Source organism: Ptiloglossa arizonensis, chromosome 1 (genome assembly GCF_051014685.1).
Source record: "Ptiloglossa arizonensis isolate GNS036 chromosome 1, iyPtiAriz1_principal, whole genome shotgun sequence".
NCBI lineage: Eukaryota > Metazoa > Arthropoda > Insecta > Hymenoptera > Colletidae > Ptiloglossa > Ptiloglossa arizonensis.
Genome location: NC_135048.1, coordinates 7,712,160 through 7,726,608, shown reverse-complemented (window position 1 = coordinate 7,726,608; position 14,449 = coordinate 7,712,160). Strand labels below are relative to the sequence as shown.

At 30.6% G+C, this 14,449-nt stretch overlaps 2 protein-coding genes across 13 annotated transcripts; both read right to left on the bottom strand.

The window, feature by feature from the left end:
* Positions 1–162: 162 nt before the first annotated feature.
* LOC143148389 (uncharacterized) lies at positions 163–7,278 on the bottom strand. 9 transcript variants are annotated; one of them, XM_076314701.1, is made up of 8 exons: positions 6,661–7,274; positions 6,385–6,560; positions 3,278–3,744; positions 2,947–3,195; positions 1,713–2,639; positions 1,338–1,523; positions 1,038–1,271; positions 163–947 (listed from the first exon to the last, which is right to left on the bottom strand). In XM_076314701.1, the coding sequence occupies exons 1-8, from the start codon at positions 7,003–7,005 to the stop codon at positions 391–393; spliced, it is 3,141 nt and encodes a 1,046-aa protein (XP_076170816.1). In that variant the 5' UTR covers positions 7,006–7,274; the 3' UTR covers positions 163–390. The 9 variants fall into 9 exon arrangements, with proteins under 9 accessions (XP_076170816.1, XP_076170809.1, XP_076170839.1 ...); XM_076314731.1 differs by having other exon boundaries at positions 753–965; positions 1,009–1,271; positions 6,661–7,278; XM_076314739.1 differs by having other exon boundaries at positions 753–947; positions 1,009–1,271; positions 6,661–7,278.
* Positions 7,279–7,810: 532 nt separating this feature from the next.
* LOC143146984 (mitogen-activated protein kinase p38b) lies at positions 7,811–14,446 on the bottom strand. Of its 4 annotated transcripts, none has more exons than XM_076311772.1 (10): positions 14,044–14,445; positions 13,323–13,452; positions 13,030–13,088; positions 12,777–12,918; positions 12,539–12,701; positions 12,387–12,458; positions 10,468–10,547; positions 8,515–8,593; positions 8,226–8,399; positions 7,811–8,152 (listed from the first exon to the last, which is right to left on the bottom strand). In XM_076311772.1, the coding sequence occupies exons 1-10, from the start codon at positions 14,145–14,147 to the stop codon at positions 8,073–8,075; spliced, it is 1,083 nt and encodes a 360-aa protein (XP_076167887.1). In that variant the 5' UTR covers positions 14,148–14,445; the 3' UTR covers positions 7,811–8,072. The 4 variants fall into 4 exon arrangements, with proteins under 4 accessions (XP_076167887.1, XP_076167882.1, XP_076167908.1 ...); XM_076311767.1 differs by lacking the exon at positions 10,468–10,547 and adding an exon at positions 11,860–11,939 and having other exon boundaries at positions 14,044–14,439; XM_076311793.1 differs by lacking the exons at positions 10,468–10,547; positions 14,044–14,445 and adding exons at positions 11,860–11,939; positions 13,659–13,783.
* Between the last annotated feature and the right edge of the window lie 3 nt (positions 14,447–14,449).

Below are 14,449 nucleotides of genomic sequence, written 5' to 3'. Positions count from 1 at the left end.
AAGTCAAAGAAGATATTAAAATACCAGATATAAAGTAACTGGAATATTTTTTTTACAAAGGTTAAAAAGCATCAATCAGATTTTAAACAGAGATAGATAATATTAGAAATAATAGTTCTATTAATGTTATCTTAGAAATTCTGAAGATGATAAAGAAATAATATGATGCTGTTTAAATCTTTGACAAGAAGTATTTAACCATTCAGATCTCTTTTGTCTTGTTCTATATTTGCATATTCGATACTTTTCAACTTAAAAATTCAAAATATATTCTATTCATAAATTGAAATAGTTTACTGCATGAGACTTTAAAATAAAATTTCGAATAAACATCATTAACTATACTTCTACAGTTATTACACACAAAATTAGTTTGCAGGTAATTTTCAATTATTTACTCGTGTAGGTACATTTACGAGCTTTCACACATAATGGAATTTTGGAGTTATTAAGATTGCGAAATGCGTCGATATTCGTAATATCTGTCCAATCCTGATCACGATGTGGTTTGTCCTTACAGTTTTTATCGCACATGAAATTCTTATACGGTTGTTGACGATAATCACTATCTATTTGACATTTACATTTTTTCTGATAAATAGGTTCTAAGTTTTCCTCTTTCAATTTCCGACAAGCTATATAAGGCAAGCAAGTTGACCGACCACAGGTTTCTACACGCTTGTCAATGCATTTATTTTTAAAACCAATATCGATGGCTGCAGTTAACGTTTCTTTATCCGACTTGACAATTGTTTGACTCTCGTTGCACTTTATCACTCGAACCAATATAGGATCTCGTTTCTGAGTACCGACACTTACCTTCTTTCCTTTATCCATTTCAGATTCATTCATAGATATAACACCCTCCACTTGCACATCATTTTGAACTCCTACATTGCAAACAGGTAACTGTGAAAATGATCCATTGGTCCCAACATCTCGGCTCTCTGAATAAACAGATACTTCTTTATCCACAGATGAAAACTTCTTCGCTTCTTTTAATAATACCATGTCGTCTGCGTAGATACGCTCAGTACCATCTATGACTTTAGTAGACTCAAATACTGGTTTAAAATCGCTTTCCTCGGTCATCGTCGGTTTAGTTATATTAGCACTAAGAGCTTCAGCTATTGCAAAAGTTTGTTTCAACTCATCTTTGTAATGACTCGTAGCTTCTGATCCTAATGTCCTAATTGTGAATTCTTTGACTTTGTCCACCATTTCAGTTGCAGTAATCCTGCAATTTGTTTTTGCATTACGTGTAGATTTATCTGAAATCAACGTTTCTTATATAAGCCTTTGAAACATTACAAAGATTGAAAATTACATTAACTTACGATCAGCTTGCACATTTGAAATTTTCAAAGGTGATGCTTTTGTATTTTGGCTCCCAGATTCAAGCCTATATGATAACATCTTATAAAGAATTTGCTGCAATGAGAATGCTACAGTGGGATCTTTGATAATTTCGCATATGTTGCCTGAACATGTATCCGATTTGCATGGAGTCTCAAATTCTTCTGCTGTTGAAAAAAATATATTTTAGTTGTCATATGTTGTACAATGTTCAACAGTATTGCAACAATGTTACACACTGCTTTATATTCTTGAAACAAACTTGTAGTGTTCCACAACATTGTCAAATAATAGTTATACTCTATACTGAAAAACAATTATATAAGAACCAAAAATTAACTAAACAAAAAACTTACTTTCCCTTTCCATAGGTTCCTTCAAATCTGCAGATCGAATGCAATGATTTATAGATTCATGGGACTTCAATTGAGTCAAAGATACACATTGCACATCGATACCAACATGCCGAACAAGGCTAATGTCATGCTTCTTAAAATATGTAGCATCTACACAAATATTATGATTTTCCTGAAAACATGATGTAGTTCCAATGTCTTTCATCTTTTCAAAAGACAAAGAGGGAGCTAAGTTTCCCCGTGACATGCAAATTGTGCTTTGAATCCCTTTTGATACTTTATCTACTGTATTTATTGCAACTTCCTTAGACTCCATTGTACAAATCGAACTTGTCACACAATGTTTGTTTTTCTCGTCGATCTGATTCAAAGTTTGAAGGGAGACACAATGTTTCGGTCTGTTTGGCATGCAGATTGTATTTTGTGTTTCTCGTTCGACATAATTCACAGTATTAACGCTTGCATCATTCACCTCAGAAGGAATAGTTTTGGAAGACAGTTGCGTCTCTTTTGTATACAATTTTGGTTTCGTACACTGGACGCCCTGTGTACTCTGACAGATGCTTTGGGTTGCGAACGTGGCTCCATCTACATTCTTTTTCAAATCCGACGGAACGATCTTCAACCAAGTGTACGCCTCTACGGTAACGCCTAATAATTTATTTGCCATGGGATCGTATTGGACGATTTGTGTCTGAACAGGTTCACGGACACAAGCAACATCTTTCGTCACTTTTGTAGTCTCGTCCTTTTTCGACTTTACAATAGATCTGACATGATATGGTTCGTGATAGAACTCAGCTGTCATTTCTGGGTGGTTACTTGACAGATCAGGATAAGGTGCTTGCTTTGGCGGATCTTTCGAAATGTCAAAATCTCTAGAATCATCTGTGTGCTTCTTCGTATAATCGGAACGTCGCATTATATCTGTTCAAAAAATACAACTTTATTCAGGCCCAAAACAACAAGGACATATACTCTGAATAGATACAAATATAACAGAATTTATATAAGTTATTATTGATGTATAGTAGTAGACTTTTTAAAAACTTTAACATTTAAAGCATTTTTATTCTGTAGATCTTTAAATTTAAATATTATTAAAGATGATATGAAACCATATAATGTGATGAATAAAATATTTGTTTTGATCATTATAATCTACAAGTATTATTTTCTCAAGAAAATAAGCATTTGATATAATTATTAAGTCCAGTTGTACAACCTCACATACCTTTATCACAGCCAGTACATGGTGTATACCTTTCACGAGGGAGGTCTCTATAGTAATCGGAACAAGGAACAAAATTAATCTGCTTCATTACAGGTTCCACTGCATTTCTTTCAATTTGTTTATACTTTGCGTCTTCCCAGCCACACAAGGGACATTGCAGAAACGGTGGTTCATAACTTTTGTTATGTCCTTCTGTTATATTATTGGATGTCAAATCAATCGACGTGTACGGTGTAGTCATGGGATATCCTATTTAAAAATGAAATATTAGATTACTCTTATTTTAATGTGCAATGTATTAATCATCATTAATAAAATTCTTATTTCTTACCCATTGGTCTTGACTCAATGTCTCTAGTGGGTCTCTGATTCAAAAGTGTATCCTCTTCTCGATCTTTCGAAACGGTTCTTAACGTTCTAGTCTGCGGACATGGCACGTATTTTGTTTGTGTCGTCGATCGTGCTTCTTTAGTTTTATTCGATGTTGAGTTACTTTTTACACTGGAACAACCTGATTTACTTCTCTTAGCGACTTCGTCGCATGTTGCATTGGTACACGGACGAATTCTTCGGACTTCTACTTCTCTTTTGCGCAAGTTTCGTACGTTGTCGCTATTCAAAGATTTTAGAACAGACGTGTTGGGATGCTTGGCTATCAAAATCGTTTTCGAATTCATTTTTTCATTGTCGATTACTTTCTTTAACATATCGGCGATTATATTGTACCAAGGGAATGGTGATTTATACCGCTTTTGTGATTGCAGCCCTTTAAGTGTCCGCAATTGCTCTCTTTTGTACCTACGATAATGGAAATCGTCAATTTTGTGCGCAAATACAAGGTGTTCCATTTATCAAGATCAACGCAAAATGCTTTCGTTAATTTTAATAATAATCGAAAATTATTTGTTTTAACGAGACAAGTAAAAACAAACTTCATTTTGACTTTTTTAGAAAACTTCTTAATTCTGCTTTTTTTTCATCTTTTTCACAATTATTGGTTTTTAAACTTCAAATTTTTTAAAAATAATTTGTCGCTTTTGAGTGTAGCGTTAATCTGATTTTGCGTTCAATATCATCTGAGGGTCACGCAATAAATCGTAAATATAAATCTCGTAGTGTTGCAGCAATTTATTGTTGCATTCAAAGCTAGTTTCAAAGTCATTTGGAACTTCAAAAATTATGATCTTGAAACGAGTAATTTCCTTCTGCGACATTTTTTCTATTATCAAAACCAACGGAGAAATTTAGCGGTATCATGACAAGCTAAACACCTTGTATGTATTTTCTCTCGACATGAATTTTTCTTTTTATCCTTTTTGCAACACGCTTTGCTAAAATCTCCAGTCGTACATTACTTTTCTCTTATTATCTTGATTTGTTGCAAATAGTCAGTTACAGTAAAGTCAGGTGTACCGATATCATCGATAATTTTCTGCAACGCTTTGTACTTTTCTCGGCAATTATAATAGTCCTTGTGATACGGATTCCACAAACATGGATACTGCTTGTATACTTTCAAAAAACTGGTCACTAATTTCTCGTTCCACTTGGACGACATTTCCGTTCAAACGTTTTTGCTGCCGATACTACGATACGATGTATTTGCAAAATTACGGGCGTAATACTTTGCACGTTAAGAATTTTACACGTATTGATACAATAAAGTTAATATTGGTTAGAGAACACATCTGAATTTGCTCGTACGATACATCGAACAAGAGCGTTTGTCAAATTATTTTATGTTATTTTATTAACTTTTTTACCAAAACTACATGTATATGTCTTGAGTAACCACAAAAGTAACTACAAAATATAAATCGTTATTCAGTCAGTGAACATTGTATATTTATTGTCCTATGATAAAAAAGAAGTTGCATAATTGACAAAAAATTCTTTTCTCCCCACATGAGTAAATTAATGAAAATTATAAAAATGTACTTCACATCCGTTATTTGCAATTGAATTCACATGACTGATCGGTTTTGATCATTATTACCGGTAAACCGCAGCTACAAATCATATCCTTGTTTATAACTTTACAATCACTACAGTTACAACTACAACAATTTGAAGGAACACTGTGAGATACGTATTTCGATTTAATATTATCAAGACGTTCTTGTGCAATCAGATCCTGTATTCGTCTCTCCAACTTAATTGCAACCTCTAAAAATAAACGGCTCTACGTTAACAATATATTTCTGCGATACGCAATAGCGCACCATTAAATATTCACCGAATCTTATATTTCGTAACTGAAATGCAATACTTTTCCCGAATATATCAAATTCGTCATGCGGTTTTCTTTTTCTTTTATCTTCCTCCGTTGGAATGATATCCTTCTGTAAAATATTTTACGCGTGTATTTTCACCTTTAAATGTTTGGATAGATGACACTTTTTCAATCTCAACGGTTAAGAATCTTATTAATTACCGAATCATGTTCAACAACTGAACTATTTTCCGCGCATGTTTGGCACATTGTGCATTGAGTTTTGAAGAAAGAGACATCGGTTTGCATTTCATGTTCAACAGTGATGCATTTTCTGGTATTATTTCCAGAATTAACTCTAGCTGTTTGTTGTAAACGTAAATGTGAATAATTTATAGGAATTGCTTTTGTGGCTTTATCATTGTTTGGTTGAGTACTACATTTCCTAAACAAAAAAGAGCGTGGTAATAAATTTTTAATAATTATTTACATTAGAACACACTTTACTGATTTCGATTACCTTGCATGTGCTATAAAGAGCAATGTTTGAACAATTTTTTCCTATGCATATAATCGCCACTCGGTCTTAGCTTCCAAGTATTCGCAAAAAACCTTTGCTACTATTCATTGAATTCTGCTTATACGTACGCGTTTCAATGGAACTGCCGCTTGCCTACTGTTTATGTATAACATATTCAAACGACCAACCATGGCTATATTTTACTGGGTGAATTTGAAAAATTGATCTTTTCCTAGATTTTAATTTTTTAAGTATATTGACTAAAATTGAAACTTTCCCCTAAATATGTAACTGCTATTCAGCTTTTGTTTTCGAGATATACGCAATGATATTTCAAACGGAGGGTTCTCTTCAAAAAATGTAGCCCAAACTCACTGTGATCTGTCTTGAACATAAGTACCTGAAATTCTGGAAGTACGATGTATATGTATTTTAAATTGTAGTCACCTGTTGCACATATATATTGGTTTCTGGCCACTGTGACGCCATGACACATACACCGTCACGGATGCATACATGTAGACAAAATTGCAAAATACTTGAAAATTAAGGCTGAGCAGGATTTATATGTATAGGAAAAAGTTGTTCAAAATGTTGATTCCTACGGCATATTTCAATTTTATTAAAATTAGTGAAATGTGCTTTAACGTAAATAATTACCAATTTTCTTTTGATACATGAAATTTTTATAAATTAAATGATTTACTTGGAATATATAAGAAGCTTTGTCTTGTTTAATTTACCGCAACGACAATTTGCATAGGAAGAACTGCAAACTTCGCCGTCTGTTTCTCGTAATTCTACCGTATTTGAATATACTGTCCGATCATTTATTTCATTATTGTAATAATTTCCGAGTGTGTCCTTTTCATTGTTGCTTATCTGTAATTATAAAACATTGAGAGATCAAGATTTATGAAATTACGCAATATGTATTCATGTGTATTATTTAGTATAGATATATTAACTGCTTTCCTTTTACCTTCCAGGAATCGTTTGCACAATCATACGTTTCAATAAATGGAAAAAGTATTTCATGCATTATTGGAAACCAACTTGCTTTAGGTTTATAAATTTTCTCACAAGATATTGCTGCACTGATTTTAGATAATTCATAACAATATTGCACCTTTATGTGGGTAATCCATTTGATACAATCACAAACTGTTAAACCAGAAATATTCATGCAATCCACAATATGTCTGTATGCTTTGTAACGACAGAGTTTGTTCTTAAAGTCAGGATGAAAAGAATTTCTTAAACACTCATGTTGACTATAAAGAATTACTAATTTCAAAGTTCGATTTTCAGTCCATACAATTGGCATGATAGATTGTTCCAATTATTTTAGTATAATTAGGTTATTTAACCTTCCATTTGCATACATGCCATTACTTACATACTATTAAAACTTCATATTTACATCCCTTGAATTCGTATTAGAACCTATTGCAACAATTCTTTTTTTGCAAGAATGTAATGAACAAATTATATTTGGATTACTCATTATACATATATAAGTTTTAAAAAGTTACTAAAATTTAAAAATGTACACATGAAAAAAAGTGAAAGAATACATGAAGTATACACAGAGTTCTGTTAAATATTCAATTTTCCCTATAAAAGAGGTATTTATACGAAAAATTTATGTATCCAATATTTAAATAATTAGCACCAAGAATAATGATACAAATTCTTTAAAATATAAGAAAAAACAATATACAAAGATCAAAAAATTTATTTAGCCATTTGCATTGTTAAAAGCATTACTCTAATATTATCATACAAATGAAATGATCTTAAATTATTTTGTATATGAAATAATAAAATTATTTTTAATGATTAATTTGAACTAATATGTTTTTTGTTACAGACTAGAACCAGCACTGAATGAAATAAAATTTAATGCTTTGAAGCTATCATTTTGATAAAAGTATATTCATCATTGAATTGTTACTTTTTTATTAGAAGATTAGCTTTTATGAAAAATATTACTTTCAATCACGAATGACATTTTAGTGCACTTATTCAATTGCACTTGTAATATATTCATTAAATACTTCAAAGCATTTAAATACATGGATACATAATAAAACGTTCATGTATAACCATGAATATGAATAATTGTTGCATGTTCGGTGAATTTACATTTTAAAACAATCTATGTGTAAAGTGAAAAATATTAGTGTTTTTTGTATCGTACATCATTAACAAAAATATACATTTTGCCTTTAGTACGCGTAAAGTTGTATGATTAACTTTGTTACTTTTGTAACATTATATACAATGACATTTTTGTATATAATAATTATATATACTTTCTTTTAAAACTAATCCTTGTTAATATTATCTTACTGCGCTTATATCTATATTATTTGAGCTACAAACATGGATTTACGAAGCAGATTCAATTGTTGAAGACAATGAAGGTAGCTGTTGAGGTACAAAGTTTATAACTTCGTGATAAACAAGTTCTGAAAATGACAATATCTGTATAAAAATTAATTACTTTCAAAAAACAATAAAAAATTAACCAAGGACCTATACCTTTCCATTTTTCAACTGGTAAATCCATATCTTCGAAACTCTGATCATATGGTAGTGATACTGGTTCATCTGTAGGATCTGCATATTGTGCAAGATATGGATGAGCTAAAGCTTGTTCTGCTGTAATTCGCTTTTCTGCATCTAACTCCAACATTAATTCAAGTAAATCTATGGCTGAGAAATGATAAGAATCATCAATTTTATGATTTTTATTCCATTTAAGCAAATATATTGAGTAAATAATCCAAGAGTAATGCTTAATTTATACATTTTCTTACTGCATAATTACCTAAAGGATTAGCCCCACGAAAAACATCTTTAAAGTTCTTTTTCTTTAAAGGAGGTAAACTTTGTATGTAATTTCTTGCCTAAAACAATATTTAAGTTTGTTATCTTTATAATTGTTTAATAATATCTATTATTTTATTTTTATATAAATATTTATATACACTAGGTTTTAAAAATTTCTCAACCCCCGGTATTTAAATGTTTTAATCTTTCTGTGAAACTTCATTGTACTTTGACATTTTACAACATATCTAATAGCAATAAAAACAATAAACAAGAAAAAATGCACAAATTTCTTCATATTACAGTACCTGTTGTTAAATACTGATTTTTAAGTATTTATAAATATACCAACCCTAAATAAAACTCATTTATTTGGATTATTTAGATTCATTAACTGATGTTTAATCATTTACAGAATCTTCACTATTTTGAATAGTTTGAAAATTTCTATCATTTATGCTTTTAATAAGATTTTTTATTATATTTTTCACAATGCCTAATAATTTCATGCTTAAATAATTGCTTTTTTTTAGCTCTTTTAAACTTTGAAATTCCCTATAAATTTTCAATAAAATTTAGATCTGAAGAATGTGTAGGCCAATCTAAAAGTAGAATATTGTTTCCTGTAAACCAGTAACGGCTTTGTGCACTTGTAACATGAATGAGTGCATTGTTTTGCATAAATATGGAATTTCCTTCGCCTGTACCGGTCCAAAATTATATTCAATTTTGATGTAAGACATTAATGTAATCATTATTTTTTATTTTATTTGAACAAAAGCAATTGACGATTTTCCGTGGATTGAGAAGTAAATTTAAATCATTGCAAATCCTACGTCAAAATTTCGTTTCAATATGAATTTTGTTTTCCTTTCTCAAATCATGTCAATACGAATTATATCCGTCTGATGAATCCAAGTTAAATTTCTTTTCATTGGTAAATACGATCTAAAGTAATCGCGATGAAAACCTACAATTTTGATTATAATAGAATAAAAAATTCACCATTTCCCAATATGTATCTGTTTTTTTTAGCAAACATCAATCTTACTGCCTTATGAGATGTTTGGTACTAACATCATCTTTGATTTCTAAATATTTGGACAGTTTCTAATGATCTGATTAACAGTACTTTTTGAAGTATTTACCTTGCATTTTACTATAACAGTGTTAATCGACTCTGATGCATTTGAAATTGCTCAAATCAATTTCTGTCCATCACGAACCAATAGATCGCCCAATTTCTTTATTACGTACTTGTAACTCTTAACCGTAATGACAAAAGTTACGATTACAACTTTCTTTACTTCGAATAATTCTTTACCGTGAGACATTCCTGTAACGAAGTATCGCGAACAATTAAAAATACTACTAATAACACCAAACAAAAGAAATCCACTCTATCGTTGGAAATCTAATGAAATTAGAAAAGGTTGGTATGCTTATGAAACAGTTGAAAATCAATATTTTACTGAGAAAATTAAACTACGTAGAAATTTACTGTAACTTTTTCTTTTCCCTGACATTAGATACATATGCCAGATTATAAAATACAATGATTTTTCACTGAAAAGTCAGAACATTAACATTTTTAGGGATTGGTATATTTTAAACCACACTGTATATATATACAAATTATATATTTTTGTAAAACTATAAAAATTATAAATTGTTCATCAAGTTATTAATTGCGCCACACTCTCAACATATTTCAATATATTTTGCTGACAGCAAATATTCCTCATTATCTTATTCATATAATGCATACAAACTCAAAGCAAAATCATATTATTAGGGGCATATTATTTTATTTAGTTTTTCTAATTATAAAATTGGAGGATCAATAATTTATATACAAATAAATTAAAAAAGTCTACACAAAAAATAAACAAAAATTTAGGTTTATCGAATCAAGGTTATAGGAAAAAATATTTATCTTAAAAAAAATTACCTCTTGGCTGGTAATTTTGCTTAAAGTTTCTTCTGTGGGTGTACCACAGAGTACTAAGACTCGTGTTAGATGATCAATGTCTGCTTAAAGTTAAGGTACGTTTAAAGCATAATTCATTATACATCAATGGGCAAAATTTTTATTGATAAAATATGTATTAAAACGGCATCTATTTAAAGCATTTTTTGTCATTCCAAACATGAATAAGAAAAAGGTAACATAAAATGGAATATATAAAAAAAGTAATATGTACTCACCAGGAAAATATATAAACTTTACAAACATAATGTTTTGTTTTTAGTTACATTTAAGTAAGCTTATTAATTAAGCTTATTAATATTGCAAACTACCCTGTTCAAAATGTTCATAAAATGATTTTTATCCCGTTGTCTCAGCAACATTGCAGCGATCTGATCGGGCGAGGCAAGCAGTGTATAGTCTTATATATAAACAGATTAAATTTCACGATCATACGATAAGCCGTTTATTTATGGCAACATTTTCAATACGTTCTTGTTTTTTTTTTCGCCTGTTACACATTTTGAAAAATGTGTTTGGTAATTTTTTTAAAGAACAATATATTTATGCAAAATTTTTTCGTGAAACTCGGGAGAAAAAAGAACTGAAATGGTTGATATGCTAAAAGAAGCATATGGCTAGAGTGCTATGAAGCCAATAACCACTTAAAAATGGGTAAAAAGGTTTCAAGAAAAAAGAGATAATGCGGAAGACGATGCTTGCAAGGGTCGACCTTCTACCTCGCACATTGATAAGAACTTATATAAATTTGTTTTATCAAATCGACGAATTACTATCCTCGCACGCTTACAAATCCGCGTATTTCGACTAAGACCAGAATTGTAGAAAGGAAATCTGTGACTTCTCCATCACGATAACACACCAGTTTACACATCAATTCTTGTGTGAATTTTTCGCTCGTTTTAATGTGACTGTTCTTGATCATCTTCTGTATTCACTTGACCTAGCTCTGTGTAACATTGTTTTATTTCCAAAAATAAAAAATGTTATGCAAGGAGGATATCAGGACAACATTGAAACAAAAGAATAGAAAATGGAAAGAGTCCTAGCAGTGTTTCACAAGATCTCCAACACTACTTTGAGCAATAGAAACACCACTAGAGCTAGTATATACATTTGGAAAGGAACTACTTTGAAGGAAATATCATTGACTTGAAAGAAAATTTAAACACTGAATTTTACTGATTTAATTCTACAAACTTTTTAAACAGAGTAGTATAATTGTTGCCATAAAAAATACCATAAAAATGTGTAACATGCAAGGCATTTAAGTTACAATGCATTATAAATAAACAGCATGCACTATTAGACTTCTGTATAGATGAATCATTTAATGACTCAGTAAATACTCACCGATTCTGATGATATTTTTTGCATAAATTCATCTCGCGGAGTACCCAGTATCTCCATTATTAAGTTCAGTTGATGTATATCTGCTCTTGCTAAGGTTCCACCACACCTTTCTCTACTTTCACTAAATACTTTAATTATTACATAATGTAACAGTTAATGCAACTTTGTACATTAAAGCATATTAAAAGATATATTGCACTTGTATATTCCTTTTTCATTTATCAAGTAAGTTTCCCTTGCTATCAGATTAAAGCAACGTGTGCCACATAACAAATAAAATAAAATGTATTAATATATTAGCGCTGAAGAATATTAAAGCAAAAAGGAAGCCATATGTAGAGCCTTAGCAAAAAGCACATCTTTTAATTCTGAGATGATTAAAGATTTATGATATTTCATAACAATGATAAAATGAAATTCATACATGTATTAGTACAACATAATTAAACAAAAAATGCAAACAATGATTATGATTATTAAGTGTCAGTATTCAAAGAGCTCAAAAAGCATAATTATAAAAAGGATACGATCTGTTCCAGGAAATAATGTTCGCCCTGTTAATAATTCAGCCATTATACATCCAACTGACCAAATATCAACTAAAAAGTATGAAAAGTATGTTTTAATGTGTTAGAGATAAGATAGAAAGGACTTGTAAAGAAAAAAAAATAATAAACACCTGTTTGATTATAATGCATCCAATTGAGCATAATTTCTGGAGCTCTATACCACCTTGTGGCAACATACCCAGTCATTTCATTCTCTGTAGGTCTAGCTAATCCAAAATCTAAAATCTTTAGTTCACAATCCTCATTTACAGCTATGTTAGAAGGTTTCAAATCCTAAATATTGTAAGCAATGTTAAATATTTGAAGTGCTTAATTTTTACAAATTATCTACAATGCACAATACTTTACCCTATGTATTATACCCGCAGAATGAATATATTTAAGACCACGAAGGATTTGATAAATAAGAAACTGTACATGATCGTCCGAAAGTTTTTGAGTCCTTACAATATTATTGAGATCTGCACCCATCAGATGTGTAACTAAATATCTAAATAAGTACATAACATTACTAAACCATGATGATCAGTATTTTTAATTTTCTTGTCCACTAAGGAGTGATGGTCAAAACAATTGTATGACAGTCTATAAAAGTACGTACACCTGCTGAAAATCTTCCAAAGAGGAAGATGGATGAAATACATCTAGTAGGCCAATTACCTAAAATAAATACAGACTATATATATATAAGGACAATTAAATAATTTTAAATTTGACGATCCAACAATTATTTTAAAAGCCTTGGATTTTAGAAGATAAAAATAAAATTTGGTAAAGAACAACATAGTTCTTAATTTTAGGTGCCAAGACAAAGTTTCTAAATGCTTCTAATTTCTATAGTGCCAACTTCAAGAGTTAACTACACATATATATAATCCACTTTTCATCACTTACATTTTCATGATTCATATGTTTCAACATACGAAGTTCTCTATATGTACGCTTTGCATGTACAGCTGACTGGAATGGTCTGGCTAACTTTTTTATTGCTACTTTATGACCAGTAGTTGTGTCAACTGCTGAACTAAAACATTATACATATCATACACACTTTTTTTACAAACGTTAAATAAAAAAGAATAATATAACTTAAATAATAAATTGTGTCAACATAATTAAAAAGATGTTTATTACAAAATTAACAGGATGGATTATTTTAAGTGTTATGAAATGTAACTTCTAAAAAAAATCGTTAAGAAAGTGAATTCATTGAATAAATGATCTTAATACATTTATCTTCGCAGAAAATCACTGTCAAATGCTCTAATTTTAGTTTGCCTCGCGACATAGAATGAGACCGCACTATATGCTGACACGAATCACCGCAATCATAACTTATAACTTAATAATCGTACAGGCATTTAAATTAAGGGAAAACTAACTTTTACAGAACTTCAAGTGGAAAAAAGTAAGCAATAGAAATGCTAGAAATGTCAAGGTTATGATTAGTTCATGGCCGTAACAAAATACTGGGTTATTTGTGAGTTGCAGAGCGGGATCGTTTAAACTATCCAGATAATTCATGAAATTCTTAGTAATTTTAACAATGCTTGGGGCTAGATTGATTATTGAGAAACTTAATCGTAATACTACAATTACTGTCTTTCTTTCTTACCACACTTGACCATAAGCTCCTGATCCCACTGGAGTGAGCATTTGATATCGCTCCGGAACCTCCCATTCGGTTCTATTTATTTCGATTTTATGAAACTGCGGCATAATACGTGTAAGTCCTTTCGTTCCGGCCAGTCAATAAAATTCACGATAGCACAATGAAAATAACAAACACTGGGAATTAACGTTTGGGATCACGATTTATAGACACTTCCAACATTTCCAAATTAGCCTACTATTAAAAACCACTACATCCATCGTGTGTAGGTACCCTACAGTCGATATCGAACAGATTTTTCGCCAGCGAGTAATCGATTTACTTTCATCGATAGCATTGCAGCGGTTGTATCATGCAATTGATTTGCTTTTTTTTCTACCGGCATGTTATTCTGTTTTTAAATCAAACA